The 21103-nt window shown below is 38.5% G+C and overlaps 1 protein-coding gene across 1 annotated transcript in view; it reads right to left on the reverse strand.

The window, feature by feature from the left end:
* The window catches only part of CDH8 (cadherin 8), a 226476-nt gene that overhangs the window by 145883 nt on the left and 59490 nt on the right, over positions 1–21103 (reverse strand). The window contains 1 exon segment of the mRNA XM_032230772.1: positions 8737–9031. Within this exon segment, the coding sequence (XP_032086663.1) occupies positions 8737–9031 (295 nt within the window).

Genomic DNA, 21103 nt, shown 5'->3' on the forward strand with positions numbered 1-21103 from the left:
GAAAATGTATCAATCAATTACAGATAGGTTTTGGTACATCTCCTCCACAGTCAACCAACATAGCTCATATTAACTAAAGCATTATTATATATCCATTTTAATTTAACTGTAATTATTATTTAGAAATATTGATGAAAGTAATAATCTTGAACAATCCCTGCCCACACCGGTGGGAGAGGAAAGAATCAAAAAAAAAAAAAAAGGAGGACAGATAAAAAATAAAAATAAAAAATAAAAAAAATACAAAAATAGACAAAAATACAAAAAAAAATTTTTTTTATTTGAACCATGGATTTCCTTTTAGCTATCATGGCTAATCCACTTTGGCTTCTATGATTTTGTCTTCTTTAGCGTAATCTCTTAAAGCTATTAAATCCCATAACTTGGAGCATTTCTTTTATCTCTTCCAAATCTGTCACCAAATTCACTAAATGGCTTGGATGAAAGAGTAGGATTTTTCTCTTCATTTATAAATTATCTTCCCTTTTTCTCCATTTGGCGAATCACTGTTAATTTTTATTATGCTAACACATAATTACCAATAATTATTAGCAGATAATAATTTGGGGGAGATGTATTTCTTTTGTTCTTTAAAATTGTAGTAATAATTGATAGTGTTAACTTTGGTTTCTTAAGCATGTGCTAAGATTACACTTGTGAAATTGTCTTGAAGCTTTGACAATTAAATTAAAGTTGGGCTCCCAGTCAGGAATTTATCGAAACTGAAAAGTCTCTATTATTAGATGTATAATTATCCTAGAACAATCTAGGAAAAAATAAAGTCTCCCTTCTGGACTTTATTAGTTGAAGTTGCAGTTTGCGGATGAAGCTTGAAAAACACATTCTATGTATTAAATATATATCTGCATTTGTATCTCTGTATTACAGAAGTGGTTATCTTGAGTTTCAAAAGTGGAAACACACACACACACACACACACACACACACACACACACACAAAGTTACCTGCTTTTCAAACCTCAAAGCTATCTAGAACACCACTGCATGTTTAATTCTGAATTTTCTGCATTTTATGACAGAGTTCCATTTCAAACATAAGAACAAAGTAGAAATAAAATTGAATGAGCACACAGGTTCAATTATAGCAACAGCTTGAAAATATGCATATGAAAAAAGAGGACAAAAATGCAGAGTTAGAAAGTTTCATGTACTCTACACTGACATGAAATGTAAAAATATTGGAATACCTGTGCAAGAGATACTTTTCACAGGTGATTTAATATAGACAGCTAAAAGTAAAGGTTTCCCTTGCACATATGTGCTAGTCTTTCCCAACTCTAGGAGGCAGTGCCCATCCCTGTTTCAAAGCTGAAGAACCAGCGCTGTCTGAAGAAGATGTCTCGGTGGTCATGTAGCCGGCATGACTAAATGCCAAAGGTGCACGGAACTCTGTTAGCTTCCCACCAAAGGTGGTTCCTATTTTTCTACTTGCATTTTTTATGTGCTTTCGAACTGCTAGGTTGGCAGAAGCTGGTAAAGTTCACACAGCTACTATGGGAACAAGTAAAATCAGCTCACTTCATTATGCGGCGCTAGGGATTCAAACCGCTGAACTGCTGACCTTCTAATCACCAAGCTCAGTGTCTTAGTCACTGAGCTACCATGTCCCAAATATAGGCAACTACTGTTGCATAAACTTAACTATTCTTCAGTGGGTAGGTTTTATTGGTATGTCCACTTGAGAGCATGGTATTCACTGTATGTTTAGAACGTGTAACGTGTCTGGCAACTAATTTCCCATATAGAATCCTCAACTTTAAAAGTATTTTTTAAAATTATTTGCAAGATTCTCCTCATTTCACCTCCCCCCCGCTTACAAGAAAACACTTATCATTGACCAAAAGCATGAAGGAGGCCAGCAAAGTGGAAGTGACAGGAAAATTATTAGACAGTAGTAATTGACTCAACTTTTGAGTCTTGAATTTTCTGCTACATGAAAAGGTTAAAAGGTAGCATTAGCTGTTTACACTGAACTGCCTTTGCAGTCATTTGTAGTTGGAGTAATTCAGTGAGATATGCACACAATACCCATCTCAGATTGAGGGCTTGCAAAGGAAAGAGGCTAAACATCTATTACTCCGAGTTTCTACTGTGCATTAGGTTGGGAAAAGGACACTTTGAAAATGTTTCTCAGGGGAGGGTTTTTTTAAAAAAAAGTTTTCTCATAGTCTTTATACAACTGTCCTCACCGTCTCATTTTCTGTAACGCAAGCGGGTAGTTCAGACTTTCTTGTCTACAGCTACATGGACAATTGCTGCAAGCCATAGTGGCTCTTATGTTGACACCTGGATTAAAAGTGTCTTGCCTCTGAATTACCAGTTGCTGAGAAACCACATTGAGACACACAGCTACAATGGGAACTGGAATGCTAAGCTAGAATGTCCCAAAGGTGCTTTTTTTGAAAAGGCAATTGGACTGGTGTTCTTTTTTTTTTTACCTTGAAGAAGGAGAAGAAAACGGTTTGCTTCTCACGCAAGAATCTTCTGGATTGTTCTGGATAGAGAGGACCATTGGTTTCGAAGAGAGGTAAAAGAGCTTATTTATGTTAACATTGGCTGATGACCCAGTGTTACCCGGGTATTTATAGATGAAAGTGTTTGTCTGACAGGAAGCCATTGAGAAGGGCCTTTCTTCCCCCTACTCCCATGCTCATCATCTCTGCACTCTTCCTTGCCCCTACTCCCATGCCCATCATCCCTGACTTCTTCCTTCCCCCTCCCATGTGCTCCTCTTCCCCGCCCTGTCTACAATCCTGGCACTTCGTAGGCCGACTGTGCATGTGGAAGGGCTAGGCCTTAAAGACCCACTATGTGAGGGAGCACGGACAATCAAAGGCCTCTGTACTGACCTAATCAGGCTCCTCTCCCATGTCTTCACGAACAATTGCTGCTCTAGGATGGTGTACTTGCTCTCCCTAAAGGCCTAGGTTTCCAGAGTTATGCTGGAAAACACACACACACACAGAGACCAGGGGTGTCTTACCCCCCCACAGTGTTTGTCTCAGGAGGGTGTCATTTGTGTACCAAGTTTGGTTGAAATTGCTCAAAGCGTGTCAGAGTTATGCTGATACCTACCTACCTACCTACCTACAAGATAGATAGATAGATAGATAGATAGATAGATAGATAGATAGATAGATAGATAGATAGATAGATAGATAGATAGATAAAATAAAAATAACATTAAATAAAATAAATAAATTGTGTGTGTGTGTGTGTGTGTGTGTGTGTAAAACAGAAAACACTGCCAACTATTGCCTTCTCCATTATGTCTTTTGCTCAAGTACACCAAAAAGCATTGTAAAGAATTTCAAAAGAAAATACTCAAGCACTCTGAACAAAATGTTAAAAAAAAACAGAAGTTTCTTTTGCTAGGGGAAAAAAAGCTTTTTAGAAAACTCTTTAGAAAACTCACACAGACTTCATTGTGGCATTACAAAATGATAGCAAAATAAGCATGCACTTCTTTTAAAACCAGGCAGTAGAAGAAATTACTTCAAACACCTTTCATGGGAATGATTAAATGGACTAATATTTTTTTTAAAAAATCTAAGCGAGTAAAACAAGCCTCAATGGCTCAGTGTTTAGAGCGCAGTACTGCGGGCTAATTCTGCTGACTGCCAGCTGTCTGCAATTTGGCAGTTCAAACCTCACTGGCTCAAGATTCGTTCAGCCTTCCATCCTTCTGAGGTACATAAAATGAGGACCCAGTTTGTTGGGGACAATATGCTGACTCTGTAAACTGCTAGCTGCAATTCAGCAGTTCAAATCTCACTGGTTCAAGGTTGACTCATCCTTCCATCCTTCCAAGGGGGGTAAAATGAAGAGCCAGATGGTTGGGGACAATATGCTGACTCTGTAAACTGCTTAGAGAGGGCTGTAAAGCACTGTGAATATAGCATGGTATATAGGTCTCAGTGCTATTGCCCTTCCTTCCTTTCTTCCATCCTTCCTTCCTTCCTTCCATCCATCCACCCATCCATCCGATTCTGCCCACAGCCAGCAGTTCAATTCTAACTGGGTTAAAGTTGACTTTCTGTTCTGACCCCCTCCTCCGTCCAGTAACAAATGCCGAGACAAGCTTAAATGGAATGTCCTTTAATAACAAGACACCCAAACCTCAGTGGCTGAAAGCCCAGCAAAACAAACAGATAAGGACCTTGGCAGCAACTCAGACAAACTCAGGCAGCAATAAACACAGATAAGGCTTAGCAGCAATCCAGCCTACCAAGCTCCCAGTACTGTCCTCCAAAATTCAATCCTGCGTTGACTTCTGCAAAGAGTCCACAAGTAGCTTTTTATACTCTGGAGAGGAGCTTAATGACCACTAGCTGAGTACAATCACCTCCTGTAATTGCGTAATTGTTCCTGACGCCTAGTAGCTCTTCGATGGCATGCATCCAGGAACAACTCACTGCTGGCCTCCGGCTCACTCTCCCTTGTCCCCTCCCCACTGGTCCAAGGCTCAGGTGCCTCCTGGTGGCCAACCAGCCTCTCTGTGCCCTTCTCGGAGTCGGAACCCTGTCCAGGGTCCTCCACATCCTCCAGAGCTGACTCAGAGGGCTCCTCGCTGTCAGAGTCTGGTGTCAGCTCCAACGGCACCTGCTGGGCCACAACAACTTTCCATACTTCCTAAGTGAATAAAATGAGGACTCAGATTGTTGGGGGCAATAGGCGGACTCTGTAAACCACTTAGAGAGGGCTGTAAAGCACTGTAAAGCAGTATATAGGTCTAAGTACTATTGCTATTAATGGATCCAAATTTAATAGTGGTGTAGGCTTTCCATCTACTCCTATGCATTGAATCATTGTTTTTATAAATGGGGAAAATCACATTAGCACACATAGAATTACAGTGGTCTTGATTGCCATGAGAAGAAAGTAAATGGAAATGTATCTCAAATAAGATGTCACCTCTCAATCCATAAAAGCTTCTCTTCTCATTCATTGTTCTCCATAACAAGCTATTCTGACATCAAAATGACACAATTTCATTGTATCAATGATTGCATCATTTCCACCATTACAGAATCCTATACATGTCGTCATTTGCCTTCATTCCATCTTGGGATGCTCTTCATCTTATTTTACAAACATCTCAATCAAAAGACAAGGTGTTGACAACTCTTTTCCTGTTCCGTACAATAAGTCTCTAGACCATCACCATCTTCTCAATAATCTCTGAAAATCAAACTAGAAAAGGATGAAGAAATAGTGATGTCCTCCATTAGACTGCCTGCCAAGTTTTATTTTTTTTAAAAAAAATATTTTATGAGCTTCAAGAAATACCTTATTCTATGCAGTAACATTGTACTGCAAACTTGGGCATAAAAAACCTTTGCCAGACAAAATCTTGAATACAGCTTGTCTGCCTGGAATCCACACTGTATATCAGGCATTAATACAATTGAATGGGTCCAGAGATATTTCACGAGAAGAGTCTTCCACTCCTCTGCTCACAATAGAATCCCTTACACCACCAGGCTCGAAGTTTTGGGCTTGGATAACCTGGAACTATGCCGCCTATGGTCTGACCTAAGCATTGTACACAAAACTGTCTGCTACAATGTCCTACCTGTCAAGGACTACTTCAGCTTCGACCTCAATAATATGCGGGCAAACAATAGATACAAACTCAAGGTAAAGAGCTCCAAACTTGATTGCAGAAAATATGACCTCAGCAACAGAGTGGTCAATTCCTGGAATGCTCTACCTGACTCCGTTGTTACATCCTCTAACCCCCACAGTTTCAATCTTAAATTGTCTACCGTGGATCACACCCCATTCCTAAAAAGTCCGTAAAGGAGATGTGCATAAGCACACCAGCGTGCCTACCATCCCTGTCCTACTGTCCCCATTTATTTGTACTCATTTTCCTTGTTCATGTCCATGTTTATATTTATAGCTGTCATCTTGTACATGTTCGACAAACTAATAAAATAAAATAAAAATAAAATGATAGAAATGTATAGCTTAACTCAATAAACTTTTCATTAACCGAACAGCATCTTACCCAGGAAGCTATCTTTCGTATGCTTCGCTTTGAATTGTAGCCATTATTAACATTCACCCAACATTCCACATGTTCTTTGTTCTTTTCTCTCCATAGTGCCAAGTGTTTGCATTCTCTTGCCAACATGCTGGCAAAAATATATAAATGCCTAAGCCATAGGCCTTCAGTGCCCTGGGGTATAATTAAAGAAGCTTAACATATTAAGCACACATTTGAGTCATGGACACCGGCACAATAATGGAGAACTGCTATGCCAATTTCGGCAGAAGCCGTTGAAAGGAGCGAAGGCATTCAAACTCATGGAAGAGCTGGAATTGACAAGCCAGCTCAATCTCAACTTTACAAATGCTTCTGGGCCGACTCCAGTTAGTACAGACGTCCCTCTTTTTAGAGTTGATTGTGCTGGCGGACAGAAAAAGAGCATCATTGGCCTCTCACACACAATGTGGATGGCGGTACTTCTGCTTTAAAACTGCAATAGGACAGTCTATTGTGGGTTTTTTTTTAGATCCAAGACAGGACACAACACTGAGAATAAAGCATCCAGGCATTTTTCCAAGTAAACATTTATGGGCAGATAGCCTTGACAGCTTTATAGAAATTGCTGAAAGTCACATTGTTGGCTACCTTCAAATAAAACAAGGTTTCCTCAGAATGTCTACGGGCACAAATACAGAGAAAGAGAAAGAGAAAGAGAGAGAGAGAGAGAGAGAGAATTTGCAAAGCAAGCTAAGATATGGTAAACAGGGCTTCACAAAACCCTCTTCAGTTCCTACTTTGCAGGGTGAATAGCGAGGAATGTGGGGTGATTTCATTTCTCATTTGAAGTGTCACAATCTGTCACTGTCATATAATTATATATTCTGCAATTTATTCTAATAGTTCTGTGAAGTAACAGGCTACAAAAAAAATAGCCTGATCATTTACCTTCACAACAATGTAGAGATTTAAAGCTGGGTGTACATGATACATGAGGAACGTGGTGGCTCAGTGGCTAAGTTGCTGAGCTTGTTGATCAGAAGGTCGGCAGTTTGGCGGTTCAAATCCCTATTGCCACATTACGGAATTAGCTCCTGTTATTTGTCCCAGCTTCTGCCAACCTAGAGGTTCAAAAACATGTAAAAATGCAAATAGAAAAATAGGGACTACCCTTGGTGGGAAGGTAACAGTGTTCTGTGCACCTTCAGCATTTAAACATGCCAGCCACATGACCACGGACACGTCTTCGGACAGCGCTGGCTCTTCAGCTTTGAAACGGAGATGAGCACCACCTCCTAGAGTCGGGAATGACTAGCACATATGTGCGAGGGGAGCCTTTACCTTTACCTGCATGATTCAGTCCACTTTTATTATAATGCCAAATAAGATCCATAAAGCAGCAGACTTTATTTGTGAAGTTTAATTAATATTCATTTTCTACCAAAAGCTCAAGGATGCATTTGAAATCTTAACTTTCATCCTCCTTGAGGTAGATTAAACTGAAAGCTTAAGATCATAAAATGTATTTTCAGACTAATTAGTGATCACTGTACTCTAAATAAAGCAGTTTTTATTGATAGGGAAACTGATGGGTCAGTTCATATTTGATATGCCACATAGTTTAACATGTTATTATCTGTAAATTTGAAGTGACATTTGCATTTATCTCTAGTTTAAAAAAAAGTCAACTGGACATTTGCATCTAAATAAGTCATTGTGTCTATCACAATTTCTAACTGTGTTAGTATGCCCTCCACTTCAGTTAGCAGATGTCACTTTGCCCAACAATAGAACCTATTCTGCATAACTGTGTGCAAGACTTTTCACCAAACAACAAATTCTGGTATGTAAAGTTTCATTAAAAGTAACGATAAAGTTTCCCCTCACACATATGTGCTAGTCGTTCCCGACTCTAGGGGGCGGTGCTCATCTCAGTTTTTAAGCCGAACAGCCAGTGCTGTCTGAAGATGTCACCCTGCTCATGTGGTCGGCATGACTAAATGCTGAAGGTGCACTTAACGCTGTTACCTTCCCACCAAAGGTGTTCCCTATTTTTCTACTTGCATTTTTACATGCTTTCGAACTGCTAGGTTGGCAGATGCTGGGGGAAGTAATGGGAGCTCGCTCTGTTATGTGTTGCTAGGGATTCGAACTGATGACCTTTCTGATCAATAAGCTCAGTCTCTTGGTCACTGAGACAGGTTTATTTTGTCCCCAAATGTAGTCTTAAGTTATCTCCCCTATGTTTTCAGTGCTTCTTAGTTTGCTTTACCTTCTCTTAGTTCAAACAGCTAATTGAGTAAAATCCAACAATGGACTTTTTGCTTCCAGATACATTTTTCACAAAACCACTGTGAGCTAATTATATTTCAAAAGAAGTGGGCGTACAGGAGATGTTAACATGTAACCATAGATCCTAAGTGCTGCACATGAACTAGGAAAATAAATAAATTCTCCATAGATAAATATTAACCTGACGCTAATGGTATCACCAAGATGTGCTGGAATAAATATTGATAAACAGCTTTAGCAACACTAATTCTCACAACACCTGAGATGTAATGCAAAACAACCTAATTGTTCAACTATTCATCTTTCAGAGGGACAAAAAAATAATTGTTTGGAAAAGGAAGCTCGCTCAAATACAAATCCGGAAATGCAAAAGCAAGAAGGAGCAAAATGCTCTGTGAAGAAATGTGGAAATCTCATTCTGTCATACATACCTACAAGAGACATTTCTGGAACAGTCGCATGATACGGGCCATCTACAAACTCTGGAGGGTTGTCATTAATATCTTGGACCTTAATAATGAATTCCGAAGGAGGCTCAAGTGGTTTGTTTGTATCCCTATCGACGGCTTGAGCAGTCAACGTGTACTCTGCTTTTTCTTCCCGGTCAAGTCTTTTCATAGCATGGATGTCACCTGTCTTGTCATTGATCACGAAGATAGTCCCAGCGCCATCACCTGACAAGATGTACTTGATCTTACTGACTCCTGGATCCATGTCTGTGTGTAGCTGAAATTAAAAATAAGCAATTTGTTTATTGCATTCATTCAGCTACCCAGCTTTCTCTCCTCCCCGCTGCATATGGTATTTTCATCCAAGATCTATTGAAGTCTTAAAATACACAACTGACAAAATTTGCATGCCTGCTGAAAATCGTACATATGTTTCTGCAAAGGTGTAAATCATTCTGTTTAGTCCAACCAACTGTTCTTCCAGCCGTGTCTTCTGTTAGCCCTCAGAGATAAGCAAAATTTCAAAACACCTCTAATGGATCTATAACACGATAAGAAAGTAGTGCTCATTAATAACTTTGTTACTCAGACATTTATGATAGCAGTCTCCCAGTATTTGAGGGGCTGCCCCAAAGAAAAGGGGGTCAAGTTTCAAAAAGCAATGGGTGAAAACTAATCAAGGAAAGTAGCAAGCTGGAACTAAAGAGAAACTTCCTAAAAGTGAGGACAATTAACCAGTGCAGCAGCTTGCCTTCAGAAGTGGTGGGTGCTTCATCACTGGAAGATTTTAAGGAGAGACTGGACAGCTAACTATTTGAAATGGTACAGGGTCTCCTGCTTGATCAGGGGGATTGGACTAGAAGACCTCTGGTCCAGTGGTGGGTTTCTACCAGTTTGGACTGTTTTGGCCAAACCTGTAGTGGTTTGGCAGCCTGGGTTGCTGGAACCGACAGTGACCCAGGCCAGCCATGCCCCCGAACCATTTCTCCTGGAGGCATTATCGGTGGCACCATCTTGTTTTTTTGTTCTGCGCATGTGCAGAACAATTTTCATTGCACAAATTTAATTTTGTAACTTTTTAAAACGTTTTGCACATGTGCAGACCTATTTATGTGTAAATGCGCACACACAGGCAAGTGAAGTGAGCGCGTGCAGGCAAAATTGTAATTGCAGTAATGCAACCCACCCCTGCTCTAGTCCCCTGCAGCTCTATTCCGATTGATTGATGTGGACAAGTTTTGATTTTCAATTTTTGTGGGACAGGTTTATATGCTTCTGAGGCCATCCAAATTTGATCTTATTCGTTTTGCGTAATTTGCAGTCCTGGCAAAGGGTTATTTAATCTAATGATGGTATTTAGAATAACAAGGAAAGATAAAAGCTTTATTTCTGATGAACCGCCAAACTGTGAAAATCAACTAAGATAGGATTCTTTGTGAGTATGCTGCCTGAATAGTAAGTTACTCTCTATTCTCTGGATATTATGTATTTTCATTGGAATCATGATTAATCACTTTTCAAGTACTTTCCGCAGCTTGAGGATTTACTCATCTCTGCAAAATCGGTCTTTTGATTTCTAGCAGCACACTGTAGATTTCACAGCAGCTTATGTTACTATATAGGAGGATGGTTTTGTTATGTTTCCCCACCATTGATTCTCCTCTCGTTCTCACAATGATGCAGACACAAACAGAAATACTAAATATGGCTAGCTCTCATTGCATCACCAATGAATGACATCCACTTCTATTTAATCATTCCAAAATACTGACTGAGCATTAGAAATATGTGGAGATATTAAAAGTCTAGCTATCCCCTCTTGATGAAATAGCTTTTCTTTCCTCATTGGATAGGTAGGTAGGTAGGTAGGTAGGTAGGTAGGTAGGTAGGTAGGTAGGTCGGTCGACAGACAGACAGACAGACAGAAGATGTGTGATCATATGGACACATGGATGATAGACAGACAGATGATAGATAGATAGATAGATAGATAGATAGATAGATAGATAGATAGATAAATAGATAAATAGATAGATAGATGATAGATAATCATAAGGACAGATATATGATAGACAGACAGATAGAAGATGTGTGATCATATGGATACATAGATGAGAGAGGTGGGAGGGCTTCACACTGTTGACCCCTGGTTGAAGATCTTGCTAAATTCTTCAATGTACTTCATGATAATTCTGTAGAGGTTTATTAAATTTAAACATATTTATCTTGTTTACTCACAAAGAGGCATCTGAAATGTGAGATATCAGATCATAGTAGAAAGAAAACCAAGGTTTTCTTTTATATCTTTCTTTGTTTTTTTTAAATCAATCTTCACATTTGCTGCTGGAGGTCTAAACCCAAGTTAATCTATCAATTCATTTCCTCCTTAATGTTAGTAATTCACTAAGACAGTAATTATTTTCTCCTGTTAAAATCAATAATACATGTGGCATGGAAATTAAATGCACTATGAAGCCAGCAATTTGAAACTCCTATGTGATTTTTTAAAAAAATAATAATAAACTAATTATAATAAAAATAATAAAGCCATCTTTAAGAATGTTTCAAAATCTATGCCACTTTCCCCATTTTTTTTAAGTCATTAAATGCACTAATTTTATCTCCTAGGATGTAATTTCTTAAGTATCATAAAATATGTATGAGGATGTAAAGCCATTGTTAGGATTCAAAATTATTTTCTCATGTCAAAGTTAAAGATAATTAGGTTCATAATTATGTGGGCCTACAATGAACAATAGACAAAGAACATAGGATGAGTTTTCACTACTGCTATTGTGGAGATGTAGACTTTTTTTTAAAAAAAAATGTACCTATTATGTGTATCTGTAGCAATACGTTTGGGTTCTAGTCCATGTCTCCAGCAAAGGAACTTAAGATTGTTATATGGGGTGGGTTGTGAATTAAAAGTCCCCCCCCCCAATAAATTTGCATATTACTCTTTGGAGTCTGATGCTGCTTTCTACAGTTGTCTATTTCAGATGATCAACCTTCACAATGCATACATATATCCATAAGAGTACAAGGGAGTCCTCCACTTACAATAGCTCCACTTACAATAGCTCACTTAATGACCATTACAAATGGCACTGAAAAAAGTGACTTATGGAGAGAGGGTAGGAAGGGGAAGAAAAGAGGAGGAGTGGGGGAGAGGGAGGGGAAGAAGGAAAGACAAAGGGGAGGGGGAGAGAAGAAGGGAGAGAAGGGAGGTTAGGAGGAAAGGAGGAAGAAAAGGTAGGGTTGTTGTAAAATAAGATGGATGTAAGGGATGGCGGGAGAGTAACCCCGATTGTATTTTGAAATTTTTAAATCAATTGTGATAAAGGTTAAAAGATAACACGTAAATATTAACATTATTTATGAGAATGTACATTTGTGAATGTATACTCACAAACTTTTTTTAAAAGTGATTTATGATCGTTTTCTCTACTTATGACCATTACAACATCCCCATGGTCATGTGATCAAAATTCAGACAATTGGCAACTGAGCGTCATATTTCTGGGGTCCTGGGGTCATGTGATCAACTTTTGCAACCTTTTGACATGCAAAATCAAGGGGAAACCAGATCCACTTAACAACCGTGCTATCAATTTAACAACTTCAGTGATTCACAACAATTGTGGCAAGAAATGGGGCAATAGCCACTGAAATGTCACAGTTAGCAACATACATTTTGGGTTCAATTGTGGTCCTAAATCTCATTATACTGAGGACAACATGACTCATTTTTGGCTTAATATACTATTTACAAAACTGAGATGTCTTGGGTGTGTTGCAAACAAACCACGATAGCTCAGTGCACTGCAGTCATCCATATAATTGTAGGCAGATTATTGAAATGTTGCAAAAAATGATGATGTAGTGCAACCTTTGACTCAGTCACCATCTCAAAATGATTTCAATTACGTAATTCCTACCTCCCCTTTCCTATTTGATATCTTTCAAGAGAGATGGCAGGGATTAACTGCAATTTTATACCAATCAAATTGTGTTCTATCACCACTGACTCATTCAATGATGACAAAATGAATATCTGATACATATAAATTCAATCACAGAAGAATATATAGTAAATATGTATAAACACACCCTGATAGAGGTACATTTTTTTTTTAAATAAGAGAGGAAAACAAGAGGAGTTTTATGAATCTTTGTGAGGCATAAAGGTGTTATGACAGTTTTAATACAAGTCAACAATAAAAATGCTCAATACTATTAAAATAGGTATTATTTTTAAAGCCCAAGTAGCTTCTTTAATCTCTGTAGAAATAAACAAGTACAGACCACATCAGGGATATGAGCTTCTCCCTCAACCAAAAGGAAACAAATTATGAACAATCTTTTAAAAAAAAATATGCACACAAAATAACACCAAATCTTTGAGAATTGGATAAACAATTCCAGATGAACAGAGAAGAAGGTGGGATATCAGATGAAATAGCTTTACAACTCTCTCCTGTAAAACTTTCTTCAACTGAAATTCAACTTCTAATGGCATGGAAATGTCCATCTCTGTTTTTTCCTGGCAACAATATAAAAGTGGTTTGCCATCACCTTTTCCTGAAACATTTCTTTCAAATTTCTTACTCTAGAATTACTCCATTCAAGGAGTAATTCTCTAAATGAGATTCATCCTGCTCAACATTTCAAGATCAACTAAGGTTAAGAACAAACTGATTTATTGTTTCTTTCGCTTCTCTCTCATTCTGTGTTGATCCTTGTGAACTACCAAACCTATTTGAGTACTAACAAGTCTAGGTTGTAAAAGTTTGAGCTGGCTACTTGTTTTATATTATCACAATTTGGCTGGGACTATGAGGTGTATTTATTACATGGATCACATCCTAAGGGGCTGAAGGCATAAATTAACAGCCTCTATACAGGGCTTCCCAATACAAATTCACACACAATCTGATTTTAAACCAATATCCTACTTATCTCAAATTTAAAAGTTAGTTGTGGAGCCACTGGGTGATGCATCTGTCCTCACTGAGGGACTGAGTCAAAAAGCAGAGGTTGCCTAGCAACAGGGGTGTGGCTTAACAATAATTGTCATCAGATTCAGTCTATCAGTGAGCGGATGATGTCAACCCAGTCTGGATGATATCTCCACCACTATGGAGAAGGTCGGCAGTTCAGCAGTTTGAATGCCTAGCACTGCATAATGGAGTTAGCTTCTGTTACCTGCCCCAGCTTCTGCCAACCTAGCAGTTTGAAAACATGTAAAAATGCAAGTGGAAAAATAGGAACCACCTTTGGTGGGAAGATAATAGCATTCCGTGTCCCTTTGGCATTTAATCATGTCAGCCACATGACCACGGAGACGTCTTTGGACAGTGCTGGCTCTTTGGCTTTGAAATGGAGATGAGCACTACCCCGGGAACGACTAGCACATATGTGCGAGGGGAACCTTTACCTTTACCTTATACATTTAATCCAAGTATCCTATTCCACAACTTGAATGTAGCTTATTCTACTTGTCAATAAACAAATTATAGTCTTGTATTACATCTTTGCATGCTTGCTTCTGCAGAATATTTCAGAATATCCATCTAGCTTTCTTCCAGAAGGCGTTAACTTTTTAAAAAACCAGTGGCTTGTTCAAGGAACAATAGATCATACGGAATTGGAACTTCAATTTGGAGGGGAAATTTCCTCCCTTGAAAATAAATGAACTACTGTTTCTCTTGAATGCTTATGCTGGTAAACGATCATTTAAAGGATATGTCACTGATGAATGCATTTATCATTCTTTAGGTGCCAAAAGTCACCAGTGGTAGTATAATAACTTCTCCCTGTCACCTAATGAGTTTTCCTCTATTGAGTGGATACAGAAATCATAAAGGACAAATAAGAATAATAAAGATAGGGATAGGAGCACAGCATGAAGAGGTTGTTGAATTATTTGAAGCAGCAGTGTTATATTAATAGATTCTAAAGGTGTTGACATCTCTCACTATTTAGCTTGTAAGCTAACACTACCTGGCATCTGGACAAAAAAAAGGAATAGAAGAATTTAGGAATCAAAAGCAGAACATTGCTAGGATTGTTAAATCTGTTTTCTCTCCCAAATTTATTGGTGAATGAATCCATCAACATTTCTCAAAGTTTTGCACAACAGCTATAGAAAAACTCTCATGGCTGCAGCTGAACTTAAGGTGGATTTCTAAGCTTTTTGTTTCAGATTGCTGATTTAAACTCACATGCAAATAACATAATCTCTGTATCAGTTTTTGCTTTACTCACTATGTATTATTTTGTTAGGGTCACCATGTTCGGGTCTCCAAATAGTTAAGGTATTTTGATATGAACTAATAAATGGGAATATAAGGTTGGTCCAAAGCAAATTTCCCACCAGAAGAAAACAAATTGAAAATAGAGTATATGTGCATAATTTGCCCCATTAAAAAATGAATTTAAAAACTTACCCAGGCTTTAGTTTGCTTATTAAAATAATGTATAGTGTGAGTTCAGATTTCATATTTTGCAAGCCATGGATTATGGATTAGTGTATTGTTTGAATCCAATCAATGATATTCAGCAATTCAGTAACAGCCCAACCAGATGTTGCATATTGTCTTGGCTTATCATATTCATACAAACAAGTACTGGAATTTTACTACAATCTACAGTTGAGCCTGAATGTGTGATTGATTTCCTGCACTGAACAGAGGATTAGAGTTACAGATATCCATCTAACCTAATTATATACTCTAGGAGAGAGAGTGGGACCACTCACTACAGGACAACTCACTGCATAACAACTCACTATGGGACAATTTAACAATTCTAGTTAATTATTTAAAATAAATAAAATTATTTAAAATAAGAAATTATTTTAATTTTTGCCATTCATATTTCATTTTGCGTCTTTTCTTTAATGATTCTATTCTACCATTTTTGTGATATTAGTGTAACTTTTGTTGTGCAACAAGTTGTCTAGTGGTGAGTTGGCCATACTTGAGTTGTTCTGCAGTGAGTTTGTTATGGCAATTTGGCTGTGGTGTGTTCACCGCACCATGCAAGTTGGCTGCAACAAGTTATCATAGACCCCCTAGGATAAGTTCACATAAGCAACCTTTTAGAAGGTTTATTTATGTTATATGAATGCAACTGGAGAACAAGGGTCCGTTTGTAACCATTCTAATCCATCTCTGAAAATGTGATTCCTATGGTTCTCTCATTTCTTTCAAAAAGGCCAAATGACTAACTGCTTTTCACAGTGGGCCTCATGAGTCAGCCATTCTGCTTTTATTTTGAAAATATCTGCCGTGTTGGGCAATATGATGTCACCTCCTCAATTAGAAAGGGAATTTACACTCCTCCTAAATTGAATTCATTTCTCTGTGTGAATGCTGAAATAATGAAAGAGAATAAAACTGCGACAAATACTGTTATGTTCCAGAAGATATTCAAATTGCATGATGCAGTTTACCATTTCTATCAGCTCATGCAATATGTAAGCATGCCAAGACAACATGGGATTAATTGTAATCTGCAATGGTTTTTGTCTCCTTTTCTGGTTTGGTAGATGTGTTTTGTCTATTTTTTAAATTTAATTTTACACTCTAGTTCTGCATTCTCCTTTTGCAAAATAATAATCAACAAGTAAGAATGCTCAGGCTTTGAGTTATAGGAATCAGAGCAAATCAAATAGATCAAATGAAAGAAGAGGATAAATCTAGAAATCCTAGCTTAACTTGGGTGCTGAGCACTGTGGAGAGAAGCATGGTTATGAATTCAGACATCAGTGCCTAGCAGTGATGGGTTTCAATTTATTTTACTACTGGTTTGCTCGTGCAACACTTCTGCACATGCACAGAAGCTTCTGTGCATGCACAGAAATGTCCGGGCAGGTGGGCGGAGCCTCACTATCTGGGGAAAAGTGGTAGAAACCCACCTCTGTTGCCTAGGAATTCAGGATTCAATACCTAGGAATTCAGTGCCTAGGAATTTAGGATTCAGTACCTAGGACAGCAATCTTGCAACTGAGGTAAAGGAAGAAGTGATTACAATGGTTGAGCATCACCAATGAATGAAATTTCTCACCAATTTTTCAGGACAGATATGTGGGTTATGTGAACAACCTACAATCCCTTAGATCCAAGACTGAAAAGCACAAGGCTAAATATGTGTTAAATCACTAACAAAAGAAAGAGATGCCTTAAATAAATACCATGTGTCTAAGAAGGTTCCATGTTTTATGATGAGAGAGCCATCAACTCCATAAAGCAGCTTCATTCTAGCGTACAATAAATATTTGTATCAAGTTTGATCTGTAAAGCTTTTAAAGACTAACAGAGTTTAAAGTTTGGTCCAGAGCAGTTGAGTGAGTATTTTGTTTTAATGATGGTTTGAATGGCACATGCTCAAAGCTGGGAACAGTATAGTCACATCATTCCCACAATTTCTGACAAAATTACAAGGTTTAAAGATGGCTCTTGATGGGATCATGGTCTCCTGTGATGTAGTATCCCTATTTAGATTCACACACACCCTTGTAGCATATAAATTAATAGATAAAAAATATCAATACAACACACATGAGAACAACCTAAACAGGACACAAATCATGAAGTACTCCAATACTGTCAACATACCTTCTTCACATTAAAAAGGGAAATCTATGAGCAAATAAAAAGGACACCCATGGGATCACCAATATCAGGAATTATGGCAGAAACTGTCCTGTGCGAACTAGAACACCATGCATTTCAAAATTACACACCTACATTTTGGTGTTGCTACATGGATGCCACGCTTGTCATCATCCAAAGAAATGCACTGAAAGACTTTCATATGCTGTTGTCAGTTAACAGGAGTGCCGGTTTAAGCTAGTTTAAGAAACAAGCAAATGCAGTTATGTTTTCTTGAATATTTAATGTATCCATGAAAGAATGGGTAAAGGAGAACCTTAAGGATACCCAAGAAAATCTAATCTAAAGGAATAAGGTCTATACAGAAACAATGTTAAAGGTATCAGTTATGATCAATACTTCACAAGTCTACTAGCTCATACATTTATGATTTAATCTTATCAGATCAACTACACAGCCAAGCATCTTATTACTGTCACTTAGATAAACAAACAAATCAAAAACCCCAAAGCAGCAATAATCAACTTTTACCAGTTTTTCAAGTGGTAATAAGCCAGGATAAAAGGCAGTGGTGACTGCCTGTTTCTTGAAGTTTTATGACAATGCTTATTTATTTATTGGTGCTTAATGTGATAACCTAAGTCTTATAAACATTCACAAAATGGCTCCATGGCACACAAAGACCAGAAATAATGATTCACATAGATCAACACTATGAAAAATAAAATAAATAAAATAAAATTACTATCAATACACAAAGGAGGACACAGTTCCATAGAGGATATTTAGGATTTTTTCTAAAAAAAAAAAAAATCAGATATAGATCCAAAGAGTAAGGATGAGAATTAGCTTTAAGACTTAAATGGGTGTAAATCTCTTTCTTCCTGTTCACATCCAGTTACTTCCCACTCTGGCCCAAGAGGCCTTACCTGGATTTCCTAAAACTGATTCACTTCCCTTTGAGCTTGGCTGCTCATCTCGGCTCCAGACATAGAAAAACACTCCCATGAAGAACATTCTTACCACTTCTTTCACTCTATACACTCCGACTCCTCTACCTCAATTTGGGCTCCCGGGGAATTGAAAGGGAAATTGGAAAGAGTAATTTCTGTTTTATTTCATCTCTCATCTTTTGTGAACTCTCAGGTGAGAAATCAGTTCTGAAAATGCCAAGGAGAGACCTCAAATAGTTGGTGAAGTTTTCTAAGCTACTCAAGTATAACATAAAAAAAAACCCACAATACTTATGGAGTCCTTTTTCCAGACCTTATGAAAAAAAATTGAGATGTGGTAGTTCAGTGGCTAAGACGCTGAGCTTGTCAATCAGAAAGGTTGGCAGTTCAGCAGTTCAAACCGCTAGTAAAAATGCAAGTAGAAAAATCGGGACCACTTTGGTGGGAAGGTAACAGTGTTCCATGTGCCTTTGGCATTTAGTCATGTTGGCCACATGGCCATGGTGATGTCTTCTAACAGGGCTGGCTCTTCGGCTTTGAAATGGAGATGAGCACCGCCCCCTAGAGTCAGAAACGACTAGCACATATGTGCGAGGGGAACCTTTACCTTTATGAAGAAAAAATAAGCATGGGAAGGAAGCTCATACTTAGATTAGCTCATTGTTATTAATTCACACTAGATGTTCTAGTGAAGTATTAAAACATTAAGGAAGAAAAAGGAACAGAATGATTCAAAAACATGCCATGAAGGGCATCACTCAAGGCATTGTAAGTCTCTTACAAAACTGGCAGGGCACATTACGTTTTGAGCTAAAAACATTCAACCACGAGCTATTTAACATCCAGATGCCCCTTTACCGATTACAACTTTTGACAGCTGGTTTAATAAACAACCAAGACAACGTTCTCAAAACATGTCCGTCAAGAAATGGCAAGTTATGCTTGACTGAGATAACTTTATCTTCAAGCATGCCCTGAGGATTTTTCATTAGCTGAAAGCCTTTTTTGTCCCCAGTGAAAATGCAAGGCATATCTGACCAAATTTGACAACTGCAGAATGGTTCTTAAGCCAGGTTGTAGAACAAGATGATGGACTGAGGGTAAATCAGGAGGAGGGGGAAAGTGCCATAGAAGGTACCCCTTCCAAGTTATATCCACAGAAGGATCGCCTGTGCATTATGAACAAGCAGTTACATAAAACCAAGGCCAGAGAGGGAAGGTCCTAAAATGTGGACAAATGTCCACAGTGAGCCATTTGTGGACACCGGAGGCTGCAATATGACTTCTTCTTTTATGCCACTAGCAAACAACAGAATGAACAGAAAGAAATGACAGAACTTTTAGAGGGAGGAATCTGGCAAGCTGATTTTTGCCATTTGCTAAGGGACAAAAGGATCTTATCACAGCCATGGCAACTGTGCTCTCTCACTAAACAAAAGCTCCTACACTGCAGATATTTTAGTTGTTTTTAATTTTATTTTATGTTTCCTCTACAGAATAAACATTTATTACTCCTTGGGCAAACAGACAACCAACAGACCATTGTCAACACCCTGGATTAAGAGACTGCATCTAGCCCAAACTGAGCCATCGATTTGAAATGCTTCATGAAGATTAATAGCCGTAATTATTAACAATGATCAGGATTTTATTTATTTGCTACCTAGATTTATGCTTATCCTGCTTTGCTTCCAAGAACTTTACTTCTTCCTTTCTTTTTCCACCCTTGTAACCATAACAACTCTATGAACGAGGCTGGGCCTAGACAGAATAGCTGGTCCACAAACCCCAATGAACTTCATAAATGATGTTGGGTTCAAATCCAAACTCCCAAGTCCTAATCCTGTACATTAATTGTTATACTGAAACATTTCCTTATTAATTATAATTGCTAAATTGGAAGCCAATATTAATCACAGTATGTCATGTTTATTCCGATGGGGCGTGCATATTCTTAGACATTTTTCAGCAGGCCAATTGTTCTTCTACCAGTTATGAAGGTAGTAGTAGCAACTCTAGAGGTGGCATTCAGCAGGTTCTGACCAATTCTGGAGAACCAGTAGTGGAAATTTTGAGTAGTTTGGAGAACCGGTAAATACTACCTCTGACTGGCCCCATCTATTCTCTGCCTCCCAAGTCCCAGCTGATCGGTAGGGAATGGGGATTTTGCAGTAACCTTCCCCTGGAGTGCCGAAGGACTGGAGACTTTACAGTATCCTTTCCCTGCCATGCCCACCACACCATGCCCACAAAACCGGTAGTAAAAAATCTGGCCTGGAATCCATCTTTTGCATTGGGCCTTCAGGCCTGCCACATTCAATGCTGTGGGAAAACGGGAGGGGGGATTATATGGAGTATGGGAAATATATAGTCATATAACATTTCTTTCTCAAAGAGTCAAGGACATCTTAACCTGCACCTGGAGGGGTATGATTGGGAGGCACCTCCAGTTGGGACAGTGCCTGATTGGGCCGTGTGATGGACATGTGGGTGCTGGGCAGGGACTTGAACTTACTTTTGGGTGGGGAAAACCTGGAAGCTTTCAGATTCAGGTTTTCCCAGATGTGCCAATATGACATCTAATAAAATGGGATAACCATTCCAAGCTCGATTGCAGATAATATGACTTCAGCAGCAGGGTGATCAATACCTGGAATGCAGTACCTGACACTGTGGTTTCTTCCCCAAACCCCCAAAACTTTAAGCTCAGACTGTCTACTGTCGACCTCACCCCATTCCTAAGAGGTCTTTAAGGGCATGCATAAGCACACCAGCATG

The sequence above is a fragment of the Thamnophis elegans genome, chromosome 14 (genome assembly GCF_009769535.1).
Source record: "Thamnophis elegans isolate rThaEle1 chromosome 14, rThaEle1.pri, whole genome shotgun sequence".
NCBI classification, from domain to species: Eukaryota; Metazoa; Chordata; class Lepidosauria; order Squamata; family Colubridae; genus Thamnophis; species Thamnophis elegans.